General features: G+C 42.2%; 1 protein-coding gene across 7 annotated transcripts in view; it reads left to right on the top strand.

Moving 5' to 3' along the window:
* AFF4 (AF4/FMR2 family member 4) overlaps window positions 1-26045 on the top strand; it is a 116747-nt gene that overhangs the window by 40786 nt on the left and 49916 nt on the right. For 2 of the 7 annotated variants that reach the window (XM_044280834.1, XM_044280832.1), the window contains exons 3-10: window positions 8154-8368; window positions 10569-10695; window positions 15712-16464; window positions 18595-18639; window positions 22153-22239; window positions 23124-23160; window positions 23300-23336; window positions 24497-24551. In XM_044280834.1, coding sequence (XP_044136769.1) covers window positions 8247-8368; window positions 10569-10695; window positions 15712-16464; window positions 18595-18639; window positions 22153-22239; window positions 23124-23160; window positions 23300-23336; window positions 24497-24551 — 1263 coding nt within the window. In that variant the 5' untranslated portion in view covers window positions 8154-8246. Of the gene's footprint in view, window positions 1-3900; window positions 3923-8153; window positions 8369-10568; window positions 10696-15711; window positions 16465-18594; window positions 18640-22152; window positions 22240-23123; window positions 23161-23299; window positions 23337-24496; window positions 24552-26045 lie in introns of those variants that run through there. The other 5 variants (XM_044280836.1, XM_044280835.1, XM_044280838.1 and 2 more) reach the window with 3 other exon arrangements.

Here is a 26045-nt window from a genome sequence, read left to right as displayed (position 1 = left end):
CAGGTGGGATTACCATAGGGGAGTGAGACTGAGACCGAGTGCCCAAACTGCAACATAAAACCCACTAATCTATCGCAAAGTGCCAACTACAATTTTAACCTGAATACTGAGGTTTTAGTTAAAAAAAAAAAAAAAAAAACTCTCTTGCATTAACATCTTTTGTTTTAAAAGAAAAAACTGTTACAGAGCTTTCAATGATACCTAAGGAAAATAAAACCGATCCCGTAAAACAAAATCTTTCAGTTTATTTTTTTGCCGGAAAAATAAGTCTTGTATGCAGGATAACGGATCTCACAATGAAATGGCTCAAATGGATGCTGAATGTGCAATTGATCCGTTTTTGTTTCTTTGTTTTTCTGTACTCCTGACGGAAGAATAGAAAGCGAATGGTCATTTGAACTCTCCCTAACTAAGGTAAAAGTAAACCAGGAACCTCAACCTACCAAGACTGCAAAAAAGGAACAGGCAGATCCTGGACTAGAGGCCCTTGGTGGCTGCTGGGCTCAGGAGTGGACTCTGGGCTGGGAATCTTCAAATGTCCTTAGGCCGCATGTGACCAGTGCAGGCACCAAACGGGCTCAGCGGGTTTATAACCTTCACTGCCTGCCAGGGCCACCAACAAGTGAAGGACCAAGAACTGAATATAACAGGGGGCTGGCCTGGCTGGGTCACTATGTAGATTTAATGCCACTGCCAGTGTTTGACGAGCCACTCAGTTTGGAGCTTTGGCTCTTCCTAGCATGGCGGCAGCCACCGGCCTCTGTCTGGCTCTCTCTGTGTCTGTCTGGCTCTCTCTGTGTCTGTCTGGCTCTCTCTGTGTCTGTCTGGCTCTCTCTGTGTCTGTCTGGCTCTCTCTGTGTCTGTCTGGCTCTCTCTGTGTCTGTCTGGCTCTCTCTGTGTCTGTCTGGCTCTCTCTGTGTCTGTCTGGCTCTCTCTGTGTCTGTCTGGCTCTCTCTGTGTCTGTCTGGCTCTCTCTGTGTCTGTCTGGCTCTCTCTGTGTCTGTCTGGCTCTCTCTGTGTCTGTCTGGCTCTCTCTGTGTCTGTCTGGCTCTCTCTGTGTCTGTCTGGCTCTCTCTGTGTCTGTCTGGCTCTCTCTGTGTCTGTGTCTGTCTGGCTGGCTCTCCCTCTCCCTCCACAGGCACCCAGTAGGTAAAGGGTAAGCGTCTGACTAATATCCCATTCAATACTAAGAGAGGGGCGGGTACAGCGGTAGCAAAGTTGCCTCCTGTTTGGAGGAGGTGTGTGGTGATGTGAGTTCACCGTTCACCCCCCCCCCCCTCTCTTCTCTTTACCTTGTTCCTTCCACTCAGGGCCCAGTTGTTTTTATTGCAGCACTAGCGCTGCATATACATGTAAAAATGTCACATGGACGTTTGGGACAAAAGTGGGTCCCATGTTCATATGTGTCTGCATTGCTGAGAAAAATTCTTATATATGCAAGTGAGCATCTAGGTGCAAAGGGGGAATTGCCATTACATTTAGAAGCTCTGCTCTCTCTGCAACTTCTGCGCCCCTGCACTTCAATTGACAGGGCCAGGTAGGGAAAACATCACACCTGGACCTGTCAAAGTGAGGCTCTAGGTGTAATATAAACGCCCCCGTTGCTCCTAGAGGCTCATTTGCATATATTAAAACATAATTTTTTTTTCAGCAGTGTTGCCCCATATGACCATGGGACCAACACAGATGTCTTCATCTGCCAAGTGCACATGTAACAGGTCAGCCAGTGTCATAGGGACAAATCTGCCCTTTAAGAAGTAAAAGGTCTTTTATTCAACCAAAGTAAAATATTTCAGCTTATAACAATATTGATAACAATATTATGTATACCTTATAGCTACACACATCCTATCATATGCACATCAATTAATAAGAAAATAGAAGTACATAAAGTGCATAATATAGTGAAGGTAATTTCATATGTTAAAAATTAAATCGGAGTGCATGATCACCATAAAATCTTTCAGTACATAATTATATTCATAAAAAGGCCCATAGTACCGTATATTAATTGATCATAAAACAGCACCCAAAATGTATGTAATGTTTAATGAGTCTACATGAAGATTGGAATGAAAGCGACACAATCTGCAGTTCATACCGCAGCGTATGACCAGCAGGAGGAGAGATGACTGCAGCGAGACTGATTACATTTTTAACATATAACATTTACCTTTTGTGATCACTTTATATCATGCACTTTTATATTTTTATTACGTGCATTTATTTGAGAGGCTCTAATGTTGAGTTGAACTGTTGCAATCACTTGTTTTCTAACCCCCTGGAAGGGCTGTATTGCCTGTGATTTTTGTCTCATGTCCCTTTTGGGCTTGCACCTCAATTTTTCATATTCATCTAGTGCTGATATTTTTGTGGTAGCTATATTTGACATACGAAGCTCCAATGGTTTGAGCTAATGATTGTCAGATGTATTTGCTGATGCCCTCTGTTTGAACTACTGCAGCTTCCTATATCGTTGTTCATTCACACAGTAGTGCTAGGGTCCTGTTCAGTTATGTTTTGAATTCTGGTGGCCTGATTTAGCTGATGATCAGACTAGTCTAGTATCTAGTATCCAGCATTGACTGGTATGACTGTACACCGCCGGATCCCCTTCGACTATAGTGGTATCCAGTGGTGATCCAGACGGTTTTCGGGTATAAATGCTGGGTTTCGGCTGGACGAATATTGCTGCGTACGGTGGTATTTTCCATCTGACAGCTGTCCCTTATGCTGGGACAGCCTGTTGCATCAAACCTACCGTGAATGTAGCCTAACTTGACAATGGAAGCAGGAGGAAGATCATTTCTGAAATAATGCTGTGAATAAGAGCAGGGGGCAACATATCAGCATGTAACCACATTATAGGTGATGGCTCTGGTGCTTCTCTAAAGAGGAGTTACCACCATGACTTCTCAGGAGTTAGAAGTTAGCACATCAAACAATTTGTTCAAAGTATTGTCCAGTCAGTCACGTATTTTGAGCCTTTTTTAAATGATAGGTTAGCCATCTATCTAATAGGTGGAACAAGATGTCCTCCTGGATAGGAGCTCCTTTACGTTCACTGTTTCCCAGGGAGCATGGCCTGGCTTGAGTGCCCTGTGCTTATTCACCCAGACACACATCAGAAGTGTCTTGTTTTTAAAAGGGCAAACATTGGCTTAGATATCCTGTGAGTGGCGCCTCCTCTTTGATAAGAGCTAATTTACAGAGCTTTCTTCTTTGAGAAGAACATATTTTTTGTCCAGTCACCTCATTTAACTTGGAGAAAGTGGCATCAGAAAGTGCAACCATATTGGTTATCAGTTTCTGAGAAGCTAATTCAGAAATGACTGCACTTCTGATTGTCACTTCTCATGAAACAGCTGCCATACCTAAACATGACAGTCTGTGTAAATTAATGAGGTTATCAAACCTGGTTTCTTCTGATTTACTCATGTTTCCTTTTCGGGTAAACTGGATTTTTAGATTGGCACCTAACATAGAGAATGCACGTGGAGATTGGATAGGTATGAAGGTACAGCGCACACGTGCAAGGAATCGGTGCTGAGTATTTTCCCTCTGGACATTACTGCGTGATACTAGTGAGATGCAGATTTTATCTCCATTTATAGCCTCACGCTATGCTCGCCAGTTGAATAGTGGAGGGATAGCCTGTCTTCATTCATTGCATCATTCTGTAACTACTACCACTCGGTGCTTTTGTACTATAGACTATTGGGAAGATTCAGGGAACTTGCTATTGCCCATAGCCCAGTATTCTTTTTGTATTCTGCTCTTGAAGATTGAGAGCGGTGCTATGATTTGTTGCTATGGACAGCATAGTCTTCATAAATCTGCCCCTATATCTTTTCCACAGTGACCTGTCAAAACTGTGCCGTGTGAACCTGATCCTATGAGGGGCTTCTTGCAGAACAGCAGGGTAAGGAGTGTTTAGCAGTGAGCAGGAATTCCATAAATCTCAGCATTACCAGGCTTGTTTAAAACATGAAGATCTGCATGCTGTCATCGCGGACGTGACCCACGCAGGAAACCAGGGAACCTCCACTGCTTGGACACCTCATAAATAGCCGTTCCGGAGCGTCTTTTCATATAAATGTGTTGGTCCGTGCAAATTTGCAACTGGGCGTTAACGGTTGGAGGGTTGTCCATACACGGTCTTACACTGGCATGGTTTTTTATTTGTAGGGACACGCCACCAACTGGTAACACCCAGTTATGAATTTATTCATGTGTTTCTAGGACTAATGCATAGAAACGGTAGAATGTAGCGTTCTAGGATATCCAGAATAGTTATTTTTGGAATATACTTATATACTGTTTTACTTTTATTAAAAATGTGGCTGTGAAGTTTTCCATTAGCAGTGCTTTAAGTGAGCAATGATAAGGAAATCTGTCTTCAGCATGCACTGTACACACTGATGCTGGCTCACTGTTAGGGTATGTTCACACAGCGGGATTTACAACGTAATTTTGGCGCAGACTGTGCTCAAATTACACCAAAAACCTGCCCACTGCTGTGTCCTTTCTGCCTCCCATATATCCCAAGGGGATGATAGCGCTGAGGATCATGGAGCGTCTCCTTATAGCAGTGACCACACAAAGAAGGGACATGTCCGTTCCTGACATGGCTGCAGCTTTAAGTTGCGGCTCAGCACTGCCATCCATAAATAAATGCTGGTGGGCTTTCAGCAAAATTGAATTAAACTTTAAAATGCTCTGTGTGAATGGGTCCCTGCAGAGGAAGGCTCCTTAGCCCACCTCTAGTCTACATATACTGTATGTATCCCCCTATGCAGAGGACACCTGCTGCTGTAAGATTAGAAAGGCTTTGGTAGGTGCTCCACATTTATACATGGTATCAATTAGCCTCCTAAAAATAACCGTTGGCACAAATACACTTGTTGCCTGGCTAAAGCAGTCAAAAGTGCAGGGGCTTCATGAAATCCTATATTGTACTTACTGATTAATTTATATAGTCCTAACACTAGCTAGAGGGGCCTGCTGTATACTTTGTGTCAGTTCCTTTGTGTTCAAGATCTCTGCTTTGTCATTCAATAGTAATGTTCCCTGTTTACTACCTGGGGATAAAAAGATCTGTCTTGGACATGTGATTAACACATATTTGCAAGGCAGTTCTCTCCTTTAGGCCCCTTTCACACGGCAAGAATTCCGTGCGGGTGCAATGCGTGAGGTGAACGCATTGCACCCACACTGAATCCTGACCCATCCATTTCAATGGGGCTGTGCACGTGAACGGTGATTTTTCACTCATCTGTGCGTTTCGGGAAAATCGCAGCATGTTCTATATTCTGCGTTTTTTCACCCAACGCAGGCCCTATAGAAATGAATGGGGCTGCGTGAAAATAGCATTGCATCCACAAGCAAGTGCGAATGCAATGCGATTTTCATGCATGGTTGCTAGGAGATGTTAGTATATTGATAAAAGTCAATTGATTGTATTTTCCCTTATAACATGGTTATAAAAGAAAATAATGGCCTTCTTAATACAGAATGCTTACTAAAATGTTGCTTGAGGGGTTTAAAAAAAATAATTTACTTTCCTCATCCTCTTGTTAGCTTGTCCTCTTTCAGCTTCTTTGCAGAAGGACCTTTGATGCAATCTCGCTCACCACGTGGTGAGCGCGGTGACGTCAGTGCAGGTCCTGCTGAATGAAGATAGAATCTTCTATCTTCATTCAGCAGGACCTGCGCTGACATCACCGCGCTCACATCGTGGTGGGCGCGATTACATCATCAAAGGTCCTTTTGCAGGTCCTGAAAGAAGACTATGCCAGCTGCGCAAACAATAGGGAGGAGGTGAGTACATTTTTATAAATATATTTTTTAACCCCTCAATCGACATTTTAGTAAGCATTCTTTCGGTATTAAGAATGCTATTATTTTTCCTTATAACCATGTTATAAGGGAAAATAATAAAATATACAGAACACCTGCATGATAAAAACTGAACAACGCAATTGCAGTCAAAACTAACCGAAATTGTGTGCGTACTCGCACAGGCTTCCCCTGAAATACATGCAGGAAGCATCCGGAGCAAATCCGGGACGCCTGTGTGAAAGAGGCCTTAGAGATGCCCAACTTTAAATTTGGTGTTACTCACAATACATTCAAGTGGCTGTCATTTATGTTTGAAGAAACATGATGTGGGTCATACAATGTATGTACAGACCAAAAGTTTGGACAGTGTGTCCGTTCAAAGAGTTTTCTTTATTTTCATGACTATGAAAATTGTGGATTCACACTGAAGGCATCAAAACTATGAATTAACACATGTGGAATTATATACATAACAAAAAAGTGTGAAACAACTGAAAATGTCATATTCTAGGTTCTTCAAAGTAGCCACATTTTGCTTTGATTACTGCTTTGCACATTCTTGGCATTCTCTTGATGAGCTTCAAGAGGTAGTCACCTGAAATGGTTTTCACTTCACAGGTGTGCCCTGTCAGGTTTAATAAGTGGGATTTCTTGCCTTATAAATGGGGTTGGGACCATCAGTTGCGTTGTGGAGAAGTCAGGTGGATACACAGCTGATAGTCCTACTGAATAGACTGTTAGCTGCTTTTTTCTTGCCATAATACAAATTCTAAGTAAAGAAAAACAAGTGGCCATCATTACTTTAAGAAATTAAGGTCAGTCAGTCCGAAAAATTGGGAAAACTTTGAAAGTGTCCCCAAGTGCAGTCACAAAAACCATCAAGTGCTACAAAGAAACTGGCTCGCATGCGGACCGCCCCAGGAAAGGAAGTTCATCCGAGTTAACAGCAGCTCAGATTAGAGACCAGGTCAATGCCACACAGAGTTCTAGCAGCAGACACATCTCTAGAACAACTGTTAAGAGGAGACTGTGTGAATCAGGCCTTCATGGTAGAATATCTGCTAGGAAACCACTGCTAAGCACAGGCAACAAGCAGTAGAGACTTGTTTGGGCTAAAGAACACAAGGAATGGACATTAGACCTGTGGAAATCTATACTTTGGTCTGATGAGTCCAAATTTGAGATCTTTGGTTCCAACCACCGTCTCTTTGTGCGACGCAGAAAAGGTGAACGGATGGACTCTACATGCCTGGTTCCCACCGTGCAGCATGGAGGGGGAGGTGTGATGGTGTGGGGGTGCTATGCTGGTGACACTGTTGGGGATTTATTCAAAATTGAAGGCATACTGAACCAGCATAGCTACCACAGCATCTTGCAGCGGCATGCTATTCCATCCGGTTTGCGTTTAGTTGGACCATTAATTTTTCAACAGGACAATGACCCCAAACACACCTCCAGGCTGTGTAAGGGCTATTTGACCCTGAAGTAGAGTGATGGGGTGCTGCGCCAGATGACCTGGCCTCCACAGTCACCGGACCTGAACCCAATCGAGATGGTTTGGGGTGAGCTGGACCGCAGAGTGAAGGCAAAAGGGCCAACAGGTGCTAAGCATCTCTGGGAACTCCTTCAAGACTGTTGGAAGACCATTTGCAGGTGACTACCTCTTGAAGCTCATCAAGAGAATGCCAAGAGTGTGCAAAGCAGTAATCAAAGCAAAAGGTGGCTACTTTGAAGAACCTAGAATATGACATATTTTCAGTTGTTTCACACTTTTTTTTTGTTATGTATCTAATTCCACATGTGTTAATTCATAGTTTTGATGCCTTCAGTGGGAATCTACAATTTTCATAGTCATGAAAATAAAGAAAACTCTTTGAATGAGAAGGTGTGTCCAAACTTTTGGTCTGTACTGTTACTGTACATGTTGGGGTCTATTCGCTCCTCTGTATAATGGGACCCATTCATTCTCTATGGGGACGGAATGCATGCGGAGAGCACACTATGTGCTGTCTGCATTTTCAGAGCGCCGCACTGATCTCCCGGTCCGCAGCTCCGGAAAAAAAAATAGAGCATGTCCTATTCTTGACCGCAAATTGCGGACAAGAATAGGCAGTTCTATGGGGGTGCCGGCCGGGTGTAATGCGGATCCTCAATACACTACAGATGTGTAAATGGACCCTTAGGACAATTACAATGTGCAGTATATCTGTAAATTATTAATAATGCTGACATAGTGCAGAGGATATTCATTATTATTTTTTTATTTTAAAGCTGCTTTCAGGTAATAATAATCTTTTATCAAATGTCTACAGCCTGCCCCCTGAAATAAAGATTCAAACTTACCCGCTCCCTGCTGCTCCGGTCCTCTTTGCTGCCTTTGCTGTGTCCATGTGTTGGTCCAGCCAATGGCCACAAGCAGCATGTCACCGATGAAGCCATGGTCATGCACCGCAAATAGAAAGCAATGCAGGGATTGGAAGATGGACAATGTGGAGGCTAAGCGGAGGACCGCAGCAGTGGAGCAGAAGTAAGTATGAATCTTCTGTTTCAGGAGACAGGATGCGAACACTTGATTAAAAAGCTGGGGCAGTGAGGCTGCAGCAACATGTCATTCATAGGCCCTAATGTTCAAGGAGGGGATAAAAGGCAAGGGTATAACACTTTGTGGTAGCACACTGCATAGTAAAGCACAGTAGACTGCACTTTTCTACGCAGTATAGAAAGGAAATGATGCTAAATCTATCAAGATGACACCCACACCCATCTCTCCTAAATAGTGCCATAGCTAGGAAGACTTTCTTTTCAGTGTCCTGGGAGAGTTGGTTTATAACCATATTGAGACTGCAGAATACTAGGGCTACACACGCGACACAGAGCACAACTACAACGCGACAGTCACAGAAAAATCAATTTCTGTTTTTTTGTTTTTTTTTGTTTTTGCAACTGTCGTGTCGCAGTGCGACACCATAGACTATTATTATAAAAATTGTCACGCGACAATGTTGTCTTGTAGCCCTAGCTTTAGGCTAGGCTTACACGACATGTGTCACAACTACACTGCAACATGTGTCGAGCGACAATGTTTATAATGATAGTCTATGGTGACGCGACAGTCACAATGTTTTTTTTTTGGCGCCTGTGTCGCAGTGCAAAAATTGTTGTGCGACATAGGTGCAACACAATGTTGCACGACAAATGTCGTCATGTATCCCTAGCCTAAATCTACTAAGACAAACCCTCTCCTCACTCCTAAATAGTGTCGTAGATGGGCAGATTGCAGAATACCAAATCTATCGAGATTAATCCTCGACACTACTAGAATACTGCTGGTGAGTTAAAGGGAACCTGTCATCATCTTTATGCTGCCCATACTAACAGCAGAATAAAGTAAAGACAAGCGAGTTGATTTCAGCGGTCTGTCATTTATAAGTTAAAGTAAGTGGTTGCGGAGAACCGACATCACAATCATTGCAGACTGAGCCTCGAAAAGAGTCACGGCCACCTGAGAAGAGTCATGGTTATTCATGAAGTCCTGCTCTACCTGCCCACCTGCTGATGACTGACAGTCTTCTACCTAGTTTTCTCCCTTCCTCTTTAGGAGAGAACTGCCAATCATCAGCGGATGGTCGGGAAGTGCAGGATATTATGGATAGCCATGACTCTTCTTAGATAGATTTGACTCTTTTCCAGGCCTGGGCTGTAATGATTATGATGCTGGTTCTCGGCAGCCACTTACTTTTAGCTCATGAGTGACACGCCGCTGAAATCTGCATTTCTGTCACTACTTTAGGCTACTTTCAGACTTGTGTTCAGAGCGGATCCGTCTGAGACGGATCCGCTCATATAATGCAGACGGTGGCTCCGTTCAGTACGGATCCGTCTGCATTATAATGTTAAAAAATTTCTAAGTGTGAAAGTAGCCTCAGACGGATCCGTCCAGACTTTCAATGTAAAGTCAATGGGGGACGGATCCGTTTGAAGATTGAAGATGACACACTGTGGCTCAAACGGATCCGTCCCCATTGACTTACATTGTAAGTCTGGACGGATCTGCACGGTCAGGTGGACACCCGAACGTTCAGGTGTCCGCCTGCTGAGCGGAGGCTGAACGCTGCCAGACTGATGCATTCTGAGCGGATCCGCGTCCACTCAGAATGCATTAGGGCAGTACGGATGCGTTCGGGTCCGCTTGTGAGCCCCTTCAAACGGAGCTCACAAGCAGACACCCGAACGCTAGTGTGAAAGTAGCCTAATGCTGCTTTCAGTCAGGTCCGCGTAAAGTTGATGACAGATTCCCCTAAGTGTAAATATTAAAAATAAAAATCCCCCAAACACCTCAAAAACGCCAAAAACCTCATGTGTGACATCAGTCTTAATCTGCTGGAAAAAGTGCTTGATGCTGGTGGAATTTAAGAGTGTCATGTCATAAACTGGTTCTATGGCTTTTTCATTTCTGTAACCTTACTCAGCTTTCAACCTTAGCAACCTCCATACACAAGTGTGTGTTTTTCTAAGTTACAGGCATTACATAATATCAATTATTGGCTTCCAGCCTCCAAGAAGACGGGCGTCGTTCCTTTCGAATTTGTGTATAGTCTGCTCATTTTCAAGAGGTTCTTTCCTGCATTTGGTAGAATGACATCCCATTCCAAAATAGGCTTCTGTTGTGGGCGCAATAGTGCAGTTAACTGTTGAAATGCTGACTTTATGTACGTCTTTCTTTGTAGCAATATGAACCGTGAAGAACGGAACGTGCTGCGTATGAAAGAAAGGGAAAGGCGAAATCAAGAAATCCAGCAGGGCGAAGAGGCCTTTCAATCTACTTCTCCTCTCTTTGCTGAACCTTATAAAGTTGTAAGTGTGCTACACGGCGATAATCCTTCTGCTTTCCCGTGGCAAGCCTTCATCTGCCGACTGTTGTATTGCACTCCCTGCTGTAGGAAGTTCTTATGAATTACCCTTTAGGATGCATGGCTTCCAGAGCGTTCCCTTCAGAATTGGAATCCTCATTGGTTGCATTGCTTGACACATGTCCTGGCTCGTAAATGTGTTTTTCTGAGTAATTAATGCATCCACCTCCACCAAACTGGTCTGACTCATGAGGTAATTGCTTCTGGATTAAAGAGTAATTGCACCAAGCATCATTTCTCTATTACACTGGGTACATTTGTTTAATTTGCCGTTGAAGTGCATTCCCTATCTAGGATGTGACATCACTTTCTCGGTGGGGTTCTATACTCTGGGATCCCCACTGACTGAAGGGGCTGGTGTAGTGCTGGGTCCCCTTCTAAGTTTTCTATCTACAGTGGAACCCCACCCTCCCGCTGTGCAGGCAACTGCAGCATAACTCTGCTTGTGTGGAATTAGGTCGGCTGCAGTTCCCTCCACAGGAGCCAGTGCTTGAAATTCTTTGATCTCTGGGTGAGTGGTGATCTCAGAAGTCAGATCCCCCTACTGCTTATAATGGGATGACATATCCTACTTTATTAGATGGAATTACACCTTTAATTCAGCTAGTGCTTTTAAGTCTTACGTTGAGTGAAAATTATGACACTCTCTCCATTGGTGGTGTCTGACAAAGACAACCTATCCTTACACGTAAACCTTTATAAAGCATTCTGCTATATAGGCTTCCATACTCGAACAGAAAATAAACTAAACTCTTATTACATGTAGTTTATCCAAGTATTCTTACATATTTTTATTTATTTTTTCCCCCGAAATGCGTCATGTATTTATTTATTTTTTCTCTGCTAACAATTCCATGGGGTTAGGGCTCTTAGTAGAAGTCCACTTACAAGCATCAGTAGCCTAGGCAGATTTATTGTTTGTTAGTTTTGTCCCTAGAAAAAAAAGCATAGACCTGCTAACATTTAAGAGAAATCTGTTTTACGTTTTTGATACAGTTCCCCGCCAAGGCAAAACAATGCAATATTTAGGGCCCTTAAAGAGTCTTATTTTTATTTTTTTAATCTTTCCGAAAGCCCAAAGTACAAACCAGATTCCAAAAAAGTTGGGACACTAAACAAATTGTGAATAAAAACTGAATGCAATGATGTGGAGATGGCAAATGTCAATATTTGATTTGTAATAGAACGTAGATGACAGATCAAACGTTTAAGCCGAGTAAATGTATAATTTTATAGGAAAAATACGTTGATTCAAATTTGTTCACGGTGTCAACAAATCCCCAAAAAGTTGGGACAAGTAGCAATAAGAGGCTGGAAAAAGTAAATTTGAGCATAACGAAGAGCTGGAAGACCAATTAACACTAATTAGGTCAAATGGCAACATGATTGGGTATAAAAAGAGCTTCTCAGAGTGGCAGTGTCTCTCAGAAGCCAAGATGGGTAGAGAATCACCAATTCCCACAATGTTGCGCAGAAAGATAGTGGAGCAATATCAGAAAGGTGTTACCCAGCGAAAAATTGCAAAGACTTTGCATCTATCATCATCAACTGTGCATAACATCATCCGAAGATTCAGAGAATCTGGAACAATCTCTGTGCGTAAGGGTCAAGGCCGTAAAATCATACTGGATGCCCATGATCTCCGGGCCCTTAAACGACACTGCACCACAAACAGGAATGCTACTGTAAAGGAAATCACAGAATGGGCTCAGGAATACTACCAGAAACCATTGTCAGTGAACACAATCCACCGTGCCATCCGCCGTTGCCAGCTAAAACTCTACAGTGCAAAGAAGAAGCCATTTCTAAGCAAGATCCACAAGCTCAGGCGTTTTCACTGGGCCAGGGATCATTTAAAATGGAGTGTGGCAAAATGGAAGACTGTTCTGTGGTCAGACGAGTCACGATTCAAAGTTCTTTTTGGAAATCGGACGCCATGTCATCCGGACCAAAGAGGACAAGGACAACCCAAGTTGTTATCAACGCTCAGTTCAGAAGCCTGCATCTCTGATGGTATGGGGTTGCATGAGTGTGTGTGGCATGGGCAGCTTGCATGTCTGGAAAGGCACCATCAATGCAGAAAAATATATTCAGGTTCTAGAACAACATATGCTCCCATCCAGACGTCCTCTCTTTCAGGGAAGACCCTGCATTTTTAGACAAGATAATGCCAGACCACATTCTGCATCAATCACAACATCATGGCTGCGTAGGAGAAGGATCCGGGTACTGAAATGGCCAGTCTGCAGTCCAGATCTTTCACCTATAGAGAACATTTGGCGCATCATAAAGAGGAAGGTGCAACAAAGAAGGCCCAAGACGATTGAACAGTTAGAGGCCTGTATTAGACAAGAATGGGAGAGCATTCCTATTTCTAAACTTGAGAAATTGGTCTCCTCGGTCCGATCTGTTGAGTGTTGTAAGAAGAAGGGGAGATGCCACACAGTGGTGAAAATGGCCTTGTCCCAACTTTTTGGGGATTTGTTGACACCATGAAATTCTGATTCAACATATTTTTCCCTTTTAAAATGGTACATTTTCTCAGTTTAAACTTTTATTCAGTGATTTATGTTCTATTCTAAATACAATATTAGAAGTTGGCACCTCCACATCATTGCATTCAGTTTTTATTCACGATTTGAATAGTGTCCCAACTTTTTTGGAATCCGGTTTGTACGTGCTTTCTTCACCCTGTGCAACAAAATCGTGCAGCGTGCCACACAAAAACGTGCACTAGGTTGTGCTCTAGCGCAGGCCATCTTCATAAGAGAAGGGTCCCCCACAAACCATTCCCTATCCCTCCGGGCCTATGGCTCCTGCAAGGGACCGGGACAAATTGCAATCCGAAGCAGAAGCCGATGGTACGCCCATCTGTGCTCCCGGCTTTTGCCTCGGCTGCCACCCAGGGCGTCAGCCAGGAGCTCCAACAAAGGTCTGGACTTTGCCCGAAGGGAGAGTCCAAGGGGGTTGGCAGGGGGGTGAGGAACCAATATGGCAACACACATTTCCCCCTTCCCCAGACCTCAGGGGTGGGGGGGGATCTGTAAGGGTGCCGCTACCCTGAAAATCCTAGTGAACACTACAAATGTGTACACAGTGAACACAAAAAAATAAAGTAAATGTGTGCCGTTACAGCCCGGGCATTTGACCGGAATATAAAATGAAAGAGTCATACTCCAGCTAATTTCACAAGTTTTTGTCACCTGCCGAGAGAGAGACCATATTGATTCCCCACCCCATTCCATCCCCATGAGAAGTCTTCCACAACCTAGGAGTTTGTCTGTGCAATCCAACCGAATTGGAAAAACGAGTTTCCCACTGGTACCATGCAAATACCTCTGCCAAATGCAGGTTGCAGTGTCATGTATTCTTGCTGTCCTCCTGATTTTGTTAAACCTGCTGCCAGCCGCCCTGCTCTACTATTGGGTCACTACTTCTAATAAGGTGTAGGACCTATGAAAGCAGAGTATTTGTAATGTCCAAGTAATTCGGTGTAAATGTAATGTACTGGGCACAGGTCATTTTAAAACTGCCACTTCCATATCTTTAGTGGAGTTTCCAGGGGCTCCACAGTAACCAGTCTTCGGTCGTGATCTTAGTCTTTGCCATTTTCCCATCCCAGGACGTGACCTTTTGTGACTATATAACCTCTTTTTAATTTTTGACTTCACTCTTGAGTTCCTTCTCTTATATTTATACCTCTGTGGGTTTTGTGTTGGAATGAATTTAGTTTGAAGTGAAATTTCAGCTCAACATGAAAATATATGCCTTGCTGCTTTGTATGCTTGACGCTGTGTAAAAAAGAAATTTCAATTCTCTCCTAAAATCTACATTTAAAAGGGTTCCTGACTCCGTTATTCATGGTTGGGTAATGAACAGCTGCTGCTCTATGGCAGTCATGAGTGGTTGGTGTTACAGATTCAGCCGGGCAGTTTGTCCCACGCGGTTTTTATTTAAGAATGGCTGAGATGGTGGTAACTCTTTAAGTTGCCTACCCTATGTAAGTGTTCCACTGAAGGTGCAATTTTTGGGAAGGGCTGGACCACTCGACGCATGTGGCCTTTTATGTTGTGAGAGCTATGGCATAGATTTACTACACTTTTTAATTCCTGTGCTTGGCACAAAGCAGACCGCTGTCTGAATTCAGCCTCAGGGTAGGGCTACATTGTGGCTATGGCACACTGCTTCATGTTTTTGTAACTTGCGATCAAACCTGATCTGCAGTTGACTTGGTTTGCTTGCAGTGCCATTTTACTTCAGTCATAGACGTGGGACTTTTCCCATGGGCAATTAGATAGTACTTTATCATTTAGGAATTTGGTGGAATTATAAAAACAGGTCCAGGTCCTGATCACAGCTGTGTAGCCTTAACTTGTCTGGGTTCAGAGCTGGACATAACCCCTTTTACAGCCTAGGGGCAGCCCGCCCATTAGTACCGGTGATGCCACTGGGAACACTGCTAGGCGAAGGCCTTTGCCTAGCAGAGACTCGTGGTACGACACTGGATCTGCAGAAAAAGCTCTGTGTGATTCAGCACAGGGCGAGGGAGAGCATCGGAGCATGAAATGCTCCACTCAGTGGGGCTGCCCGGGTGAAGAATGGGTCATGTCCAGCTCTGAACCCAGACAGCCCCTTCAAGCATAAGTTACAGTAAATAGCTGATGTGAGTTATCAACATCCTTATTTCACAAAGCTCCTCAAAAATAGACATTCAGAGTATCAAAATGACCAGTTCATCTTCCTTTTAGCTCTACTCACTCAGATACAGTTTTTACTCCTCCTTTTCTATTGTTGTTGCTTATTCCATAATATTAGTGCTGTCAGGGGAAGAAGTATTTGATATACCAAAAATGAGTACATTTTTCAGTTACTACCTCATGATGTGACTGTGTATTTGTTAATTTTGTTTGACATACTGGTATTTCATGGCAACCTTTCTTTTTGTATTCCCTTGTTTTAGACAAGCAAGGAAGATAAATTATCAAACCGAATCAAGAGTATGCTGGGAAACTATGATGAGATGAAGGATATGATAACTGACCCACCTTTGTCACTTGGAATTTCCAAGCACACCGCCCCACCCCCTCCATCAGATGATAAATCAGGACAAGTCTTCTATGCGGATCAGAGACATAGTTCTTCACACCAGAGCAGTAAATGGACTCCTGTGGGGCCTGCAGCAGGCACGTCTTCTCAGTCCCAGAAACGCTCCTCATCAGGTTCACAAGGCGGACATAGGAGCAGCAGTGGCAGCAGCAATCAAAGGCATGATAGGGAGCCCTATAGCAGTAGCCGGAAAAAGGGTCAACATGGGTCAGACCACTCAAAATCACGGTCCATCAGCCCAGCAAAGCAGGCTGCTTTAAATTCTAGCCATTCCCGTTCTCATGGGATTGATCACCACAGCAAAGATCGTCCACGCTCCAAATCTCCAAGAGACCCAGATGCTAACTGGGATTCCCCTTCTCGAGCACCTTCATTCTCAAGTGGACAGCACTCCTCACAAACATTTCCACCATCTTTAATGTCTAAATCTAGCTCAATGTTGCAGAAACCTACAGCTTATGTACGGCCGATGGATGGGCCGGAATCTATGGAACCCAAATTGTCCACTGAACACTACAGCAACCAGTCTCAAGGCAATAGCATGAGTGAGCTGAAGTCCTCTAAAGCACACTTAACAAAACTGAAGATCCCTTCTCAGCCACTGGATGTAAGTCGATTTTTCCATGCCCTTTGAAATACATACTTTGTGGAAACTGTCAGGATTTGGGAGCTAATCCACATGCCAATCTGTGTACCAATCTGCAACAGAAAACAGTTTTTCAGTTGTGGTTTTCTGCAACAGATAATGCTTAAAATTTATGGCACATTAGCTCTTACAAATCCTTGCCTTGTGAACGTAGCCAAATAGTTTGCTTCATGGCAGGTTGGGTTGTCTGACTTGGACGCTTGTATTTGCTCAGATCTCATCCACACTCCTGGTATTACTGAATGATCTGCAGCATTTGCATTTTGTTTTAATGTACCTTAAACCGTCACTAACCTTTGTATTAGTAGTGTAGTGTGTGTACATGAGGAATAATACTGTTTTTATAACCATTATATCACGTTTCCTCTCTGTATAGTGAATGTATAGTTTGCAGTTCTCTCAGACATGGTAGGTCAAGAACAGCTGCCATCCACTGCATGCAAAGTAGAGGAGAAACTGCTTCCTAACCTTCTCTTACTTAGAAGCCTCCCCAGGATCATGGAGAACATTATAAATACTAACCTATATAATTGTGAATAAAGGAAGTTTTAAATCTCAGCCCATGTAGCTCCAGCAGTCTTGACATGCCTAATATGATCCTCCTGTGGAGCTGATCCATCTTGGACAGGATTAAAGGTCCCTTTTAGATGGGTCAATTCAGCAACCGATTGTCAGTAAGGAATTGTTCCTTCCCTGCAATCACCTGCTCGTCATTCGCGGAGACTACTGCATCTACATACAGCGATCTCCACAGTATGGGAGGAGATTGCGTTGTTTGCCGGCAGCACAACTTACCGCCGGCAGACGATGATTTAGGTGCCAAACAACTGATCTAGTTACCAGACGAATGAGCATTTCATTTGTTTATCGGGTAATCAGCAGCACCTTTACACCGTCATATAATCGCTAAATGCTTGTTAGTGATTATCTGGTGGATTCTCTGCCTGTATAAAGGGCCCTGGGGGAGGGTTAAAAGCTGATAACATGAAAACTAGACATTTCTCACTGATAAGACATGTCATAAATTGTACTATTGATTTATGTAAAGTTGTGTGACTATTATGAACCTGCACAAATTGCAGATTCTAGTGAGGCTAGGGCCAACCTTCCAGAATTGAAAAATGCTGTATGATTTTCCTTTTTTTTTTTTTTTTCCCTATTGAGCACGTTGTTGGTGACATTCAGTACCACACTGCAGTTTTCTGTTGAAAATGCTGTCGCACTAGAGCAGTTTACTTCCAGTCATAGATACCCACATAATATCCCACCTCTCAGATCTGCACCTATTTCCAGAAGCGGGATCCCCAGAACTCTCTTCCATTTATTGTGGAGCCACCACTTGCTGTCATGTCTGAGCTAAGAATGAATGAAGAGGTGATGACACATTTCTCCATTCACTTCTGTGGGGGTCAAGTGAGCAAGCATGCTCTGCTATTTTGTTGAGGCTCATAGAAAAGAATAGAAAGAGCTGCATGTAGAAGCCTGGAGTTCAGAAAGTACAAAAAAAGGAAAAGTTTTCACATGCTCCTCTAGATAGGCTGATAGACTTTCTGCGAGCTCTTCTTCAGCTAACCCAGCCAGACCACCATCTGCAGTATGTGCGGACCCTCCCCCAATAGTCAAAACTTTTGACATGTCACTTTCTGGTTGTGCTGATGAAACATTTGATGCTCTAGGATGTGGGAAGTCTAGATCGCGTCAAGAAAACTTACCAGCAAAACCCCCCCTCCTGATTAGGTCACCAGAAGGATACAATAATTATTTTCTAATTTGTTTTCTCCAAGCACAGAGCAATTCAAAGGTTGCACGGCCATTAACCACGTCACTTAGTATCACTCATGGTGAATCAGCTCGACGTGACTTAGCAGTGTTGTATCGCTAGGGGTTGACGATGGAAGCACTAGTTATTTCATGGAAACAGTCTGCACCACTTTTCCCTCTGGTTTTACAGAAGATAGTTGTCAGTATAAAGCTTTGTAATTAACCTGCAAAAGAATGTGAAGGAGTCTCAGCATTACAAATGACACCCGGCAAGGATTGTCTCGCTGGTTTCTGCCATGTCTTTTAGCAGCTGTCACTTTTGTATTTCAGGCCTCAGCATCTGGTGATGTTAGCTGCGTGGATGAAATTCTAAAAGTAAGGTATTTTTTTTTTTTTTTGTAGACTGCTAATGTTACTTGTATGATCTCAAAGGGGTTTTCTCAGATGTTTGCATCCATTGTTCTTAAAGGGGTTGTCTCATCTCAGACAACGAGGCCATATCGCTAGGATATGCCCCCATTGTCTTATAGGTGCGGGTCCCACCGCTGGGACCCGCATCTATATCGGGAACAGAGCCTTGCAAGCTGGTGGCTGGAGGACTCCATTCCGGCCACCACCAAGCGCTCTCCTCATAGAAGTGAATGGGAGCGCACCACGCATGACCGGCCACCACTCCCATTCACTTCTATGGGCCCAACGGAAATGGCCAGTATGCGAGTTCTAGCGGAACACTGGCTCTGCTATTTTCAGAAGTCCTGTAATGATGAATGGAGAGGTGACCACGCTTGTGTAGCTTGCTCTCCATTCAGTTCTATGGGACTTCAGGGGCCTGTTCTAGAGATGAATGCTGCTCCTGCCTCTAAGATCAGCACCTATCTGACATTTAGTGGTATACCGTAAACGTTCCAGAAGGGAATACCCTTTTAAGTGTACAGTTTTGTTTGTTTACATAGTAATTCCATGAGATCTTGTAAAACCCTTAAGGGTTTCCAGTTTTTCCACTAAATGGAAAGTTGTAGAACCTTCTAATAAACTGTGGGGGTCCTTTACAAACAGATATACACAACTTTTTGGTGTATATCTGTCAATGATTGTGACGCAAAGGTTATTTGCACAACAATGTGTGACTTTTCCCCACCAGGTGTGAAAAAAGGAGGCGGGGAAAGGGGTGGGCGAGGAGGCCCTTCTAATTTATAATTTTCTACGCCGGTTTTGGGTATAGAAAATGGTGTAAATCTACGGCAGCAAGGGAGCTGGCATAGATTTAGACAAGTGTAATGTCTGGCCTCTAGATAAGGGCTCATGCACACTAACGTATATTCTTTCTGTGTCCGTTCCTTTTTTTTTTTTTTTTTTTTTTTTTTTTTTTGGGCGGAGCATACATGGAACCAGTAATTTCAATGGATCTGGGAAAAAAACTAAATTACTGTGTGCATTCTGTTTCCGTATTTCCGTTCCGCCCCAAAAAATAGAACATGTCATATTATTGTCTACATTACGGACAAGTATAGGACTGTTCTATTAGGGGCCAGCTGCTCTGTTCTGCAAAATACGGAATGCACATGGATGTCATCCATATTTTTTGCGGATCACAAAATGCATACGGTCGTGTGCTTGAGGCCTAACTCTACACTTGTTACAGCAGGGACGAAGACTAGCGTCTAAATCGCTGGTCTTCATAAATGTCCACCTTTTGTGTTTCAGGTACTCACCATCTTCAAGATAACTGTTAGCTGTGAGTGAATGAGGGGCTGAAGTACGTGGCTAGTCCTGCTGTAACACAAGAGAAGATCTATGGGTGTATAACTCTCCAGATCTCTCCAGTACGGTCCATCGGTCTGCAGTGCAGGCCGCTCACCGAGCATGGTCTAGACTGAGTAGAGCAGGACTGGCCAGATTCTTATCAGGGCCCTCCCTTGTGATCGTCACATGTCTGAGATACATTTTTATCCACTGAAAGTAAACTATTATTTTAATGACCGCAGGCGTCTATCTTGAACAGTGAGGAGTTGAAAGTGTAACTGCAGCTTCAGAAAACATTTCACATGTCAGAATTTTTAACCTGTCGGGTTCCGGGTGCTGAGATCCCCACTGATTGCGAAAGCAAAGAACAGCACTCAGCCGTGCACTTGTAGTCTCATAACATGAGATCACAATGTCACACTAAATGATAGTGAATGCTGTAGTGTTGTGACCCCATGTTGGCCAACACAGTGGCAGTCTTATTTATGTTTGGCTTTAGGCCGCCTTAGGCTGCCATATATTTTTTTGTTAATGTTTTCTCCTTTGTAATCTCATATTACGGAGAAAATGAAACAAAATTCCCTGTAGTAATTATAGGTAATCCTGGCAGTCCCACACATTCAGCAGTTTGTCCTGTTGCTCTTGGAGCCACAGCGTTTTTAATTGTTTAGCTTTTGGTTACAGCTTTAACAGTGCTAGACGGATACATGACTCCTTCCTTGCCAATTTTTAAAGGGAATGTGTCAGAAAATGACATTCATGTTTTTAGGTTTAAAAAAATATTTTCCATAAAAAATAACATTACCAAAAATTCTGTCACGATTTATATTTTTAAAATGTATGGAATCCTGCAATTTTGACACTGGCCACTAGGACTAATAGGTGATGATTTCCTGTCCTGAACAGGGAACTTTTCAGTAGCTATTATCATTATCCCTACAGGTAGACTTGCAATGACGGATAACACCGGGTCCACCATTTACAATAGGTGGTATCACAGCTTATCGGCTCCCTCCTGACCTCTGCACAGGTCACAGAGCATGTGTAGAAAACTCTCCCATAGAAGTCAATGGTCCCCCTACTGTCCATAGTCTCTATGGCCTGTATAGCTGCTGTCAAGACAGTAAGTCTTAACATATTTTAGGCCTAGTGGCCAAGGTTAAAATTTCAGGATTATTTACAACTTTAGATGGTGACATGGAAAAATATAAAATACAATCACCGAAAATTATAAATAAATAAAAGTTTACCATGAAAACATTGGGGCACAAAAATTACTATTTATAAAGCCCTAAACTGGCGGTGGATCCGCCGTAGTTATGAAGAGGCACAGGCTCTCTATAACTTTTGGGCATCCAGTGCCACTTCTAAATGTAAAACCGCTTCTGAGCCGTCTTACATTTAGACCTTTTTCTATGCTTCACACAAGCGTAGAAAATGGTGAATGAGACCACCCTCCACCTGTGCTACATCCACAATTTTAAACCTGGTTGTGAGCATTGTAAAGTCGCAGATAGTGGTGCAACTAACCGTTGCACCGCTATCTGCGCCTTTTATATATGCCTAATTTAGGTGTATTTCAGCATAGTATATGACCCCCATGATTTAACAATAAAGGGAACATGTCAGCAATAAATGACCTACACTGTCTGGGCTCCTATCACTTCAGGTATACAGTGTATTGCTAGGGGCTCACAGGAGAGACTGCGGTTTCAGGTGGCATTAGAGATTGAGGACCTGTTCCAGGGAGCTTTTCTGATGAGACATCCAGAATATCTACATTGCTGCTTCCTCTGCTGACACTACTGTTTCTCAAACCTGTCACACAGCAGTTCTGGGGGAAGAGGAATTTAGGGAATGTTATCAGAATTCACTGCAGCAAATAATTAAAGGGGTCACCTGGCTTCTAACAGAGAATAAAATTAGCCGCAAATGCTTTTTAAACTGAAAAATACTCCCAGTCCAGGGCAGATGGTAATGTTTCTAAAATAATGCACAGAAAAGGGTCGGCCATGTCAGACTTGCCTAAGCAGTCAGTGGATAGAGGTGAAATCTACTTACTTTTTGGTGGGATATACCTTGTCATTAAGGTATCTTAGACTATTTATTTTATTTTATAAAACATATGTATACTTTTGATTGCAGGAGATGACCCACTCATGGCCACCCCCTCTGACTGCAATCCATACCCCATGCAAGACTGAGCCTTCGAAATTTCCATTCCCTACAAAGGTTTGTGTCCTTACTTTGTATTTAGCTATTAGTGGTGAAAGAGAGAAGTGTATTGTGCAGGCACATAAGCAGTATAAATGTATGGCCCGCTGTGGAACATGAGTGAAATGGTAGTGCTTGGTAGTTGGTCTTCAGAATGTATTGAGTACTTGTGGCAAAAAGTAACTGATAGTACATTTTGATAGTGATTATTGTAGGTTCCAGAGGTCGGGCCCTCAGCAATCACATTTATGCATGTGTAATTTGACCGACCATAAATCAGCTTCAGTTGTTCAGGAGATGAGAAAAGGTGCTGGAGATGCTGCGTCAGAAGAACCTTGACTGATTTCATTGTGAACAGCATTCTGCACCTTTTATTTTTTATTAAAAGCTCTTACTGCATCTAAGGATCCCGACCGATTTGCTGCCATTTTTTTTTTTCTTTCCCCTAGAAATGTCCTATCGTTGTCTGCAAAACGGACAAGAATAGGGCATGTTCTCTTTCTGCAGGGCCATGGAAGGGGAATCTTTTGTGGCAATGAATAGGGCTATCCATATAAATATCCTGGACAACTCATTTTAAGAATACTACTTTATGATGAGGAGCTAATGCTTGTTACTCCATGGTTGGTACAGAATGCCCCCAGCCAGTCATTTAGACGTCGATTTTCAGTCCATAATCTTTAGCGCTAACATGCGTAGAATGTCCATTGCAGGCATTAATGGCCGCATCCATTTGCCTCCAATAGTAATAATAGTAATAAAAATAGTAATACTAGTAAGTTTATTTTTTCTATATTCACATTTTGTGTCATAGAGGTTGGCCTAAAATAAAATCATAAGTAAAACCTTTATAGTAAAGATATAACTTTGCTGATTCTACTTTTAAACCCTCTTGTTTGTAGGAATCTCAACAATCAAACTTTGCCAACACTGATCAAAGTAAGTATACTCTCCATGTGCTATCTAATATTGTATCCTAGAGAAGTATGTGTTGTATACAATGAAGCTCTGCACACCAATACATTAGCAGGTATCTATAACGGCTATTACCATTGTGGTATTTCTTTTCACTTCGTAGAGAGATACAATGTATCGAAAGGTCATCAACCAAAATCGTAAGTTGTATTTTCTTCTGTGTACTTTTCTGATCTTTAAATGTAATCTTGGTATAAAAAAAGCAAGTTTACTTTTTTATGTTCTTTACATAGATTAATACTCTGCAGCTGATAAGTAATTAGAATAGTGCAAGTCCTAAACCGCAGGCTATTGTTATAGCAAGTTATGTAGTACAGGATTATACGGAGGAGTATAAATAACTCCCTGGGAGTTTTCCTAATGCTGCTTAGCTGGCAGCAGCCCTCTATCCTTAAAGAACATCTGATGATCTGTATTTGTGTTTCTGATTTAGTTCCCTAATTTGTCTAGGAGTAGATTCACCATCTTAAGGGTCCATTCACACGTCCGTTTTTTCTTTCCTGATCTGTTCCGTTTTTTCAGGAACAGATCAGGACCAGATCTGGACCCATTCATTTTCAATGGGTCCTGGAAAAAATCGGACAGCACAATGTGTGCTGTCCGTTTCCGTTGTTCCGTTCCGCATGTCCGTTTACACATAAAACATGTCCTATTCTTGTCCTGAAAAATCGGATCCTGGTACAATACAAAGTCAATGGATCCGCAAAAAACGGATGACATTCGGATGTCATTCCGTATGTCATCCGTTTTTTGCGGATTCCGTTCCTGGAAACACATAACAATTTTTTTTTTTTTATTTTTTTTTTTTTTTTCAATTTTTTTTCAATTTTTTTTCAAAGAAATCCAAACAACTTTATTTGATTATTGAAATGTATACATGTTCCCGTTTTTTGCGGATCCGCAAAAACGGATGACATACGGATGACATACGGAAACATTTTCAGGAACAACGGATCCGCAAAAAACGGACCGTTTTTCAGGATGAAAAAAAACAGGACGTGTGAATGGACCCTAAAGGGATCATTATTTTATATATAAAATTTGGAATTAACCTTGGAAGACCACTTTAAAATTTCTGCTGTTTGTATTGTTGGCTGCATTTCTAAGACTCTAAAATTATGCACAGTAGAAATAAGGTTGATTATATTTTAAGAATGGAAAAAATCTTTAGAAAAATGTGGTATCCCTTTAAGCATTCTCATTCGTACACGTTCACACTCGCCTGATGTTTTTTGCTTGAAACATAACACCCAAGCTAGTATGTTAACAGATTTTGAGCTAATTGACCTCTGTTTTATAGCTTGCTGAAGGAGGACTTAAAGCTCAGCAGCAGTGAAGACAGCGATGGAGATCAGGTACTTTTAACCCCTTAAGGACTCTATTTCACCTTAAGGACTTGGCCATTTTTTGCAAATCTGACCAGTGTCACTTTAAGTGCTCATAACTTTAAAACACTTTGACTTATCCAGGCGATTCTGAGATTGTTTTTTCGTCACATATCGTACTTCATGACACTGGTAAAATAAAGTCAAAAAAATAATTTTTTTTGCATAAAAATTTTTTTGAAAAATTTGCCAATTTCAAAGTTTCAGTTTCTCTACTTCTGTAATACATAGTAATACCCCCAAAAATTGTGATAACTTTACATTTCCCATATGCCTACTTCATGTTTGAATTATTTTTGAAATTATATTTTATTTTTTGGGGATGTTACAAGGCTTAGAAGTTTAGAAGCAAATCTTGAAATTTTAACCCATTTTTTCCACTAACAAAGCAAGGGTTAACAGCAAAACAAGACTATCTTTATTGCCCTCACTCTGCCGTTTACAGAAACACCCCATATGTGGCTGTAAACTACTGTACAGCCACACAGCGGGGCGTAGAGTGAAATATGCGCCGTATGGTTTTTGGAAGCCAGATTTTGCTGGACTGGTTTTTTGACACCATGTCCCATTTGAAGCCCCCTGATGCACCCCTAGAGTAGAAACTCCCTAAAAGTGACCCCCATCTAAGAAATTACACCCCTCAAGGTATTCAAAACTGATTTTACAAACTTTGTTAATCCTTTAGGTGTTGCACAAGATTTAATGGAAAATAGAGATACAATTTCAAAATTCCACTTTTTTGGCAGATTTTCGATTTTTTTTTTTTTTTTTTTTTTTTTTTTTTTTTTTTTTCCAGTTACAAAGCAAGGGTTAACAGCCAAACAAAACTCATTATTTATGGCCCTAATTCTGTAGTTTACAGAAACACCCCATATGTGGTCGTAAACCGCTGTACGGGCACACGGCAGGGCGCAGAAGGAAAGGAATGCCATACGGTTTTTGGGAGGCAGATTTTGCTGGACTGGTTTTTTTGACACCATGCCCCATTTGAAGCCCCCCTGATGCACCCCTAGAGTAGAAACTCCCAAAAAGTGACCCCATTTTAGAAACTATGGGATAGGGTGGCAGTTTTTTTGGTACTAGTTTAGGGTACATATGATTTTCGGTTGCTCTATATTACACTTTCAGTGCAGCAAGGTAACAAGAAATAGCTTTTTTGGCACTTTTTTTTATTTTTTTTATTTACAACATTCATCTGACGGGTTAGATCATGTGGTAATTTTATAGAGCAGGTTGTCACGGACGCGGTGATACCTAATATGTATACAATTTTTTTTTATTTATGTAAGTTTTATACAATGACTTCATTTTTAAAACCAAAAATATGTTTTAGTGTCTCCATAGTCTAAGAGCCATAGTTTTTTCAGTTTTTGGGTGATTATCTTAAGTAGGGTCTCATTTTTTGCGGGATGAGATGACTGTTTGAAGGGCACTATTTTGGGGTGCAATATCACTTGCTATTGC

This window comes from Bufo gargarizans, chromosome 2 (assembly GCF_014858855.1).
Source record: "Bufo gargarizans isolate SCDJY-AF-19 chromosome 2, ASM1485885v1, whole genome shotgun sequence".
Taxonomy (NCBI): domain Eukaryota; kingdom Metazoa; phylum Chordata; class Amphibia; order Anura; family Bufonidae; genus Bufo; species Bufo gargarizans.
The sequence above is the reverse complement of the archived record's forward strand: the minus strand, read 5'-3'. Positions and strand labels throughout refer to the sequence as shown.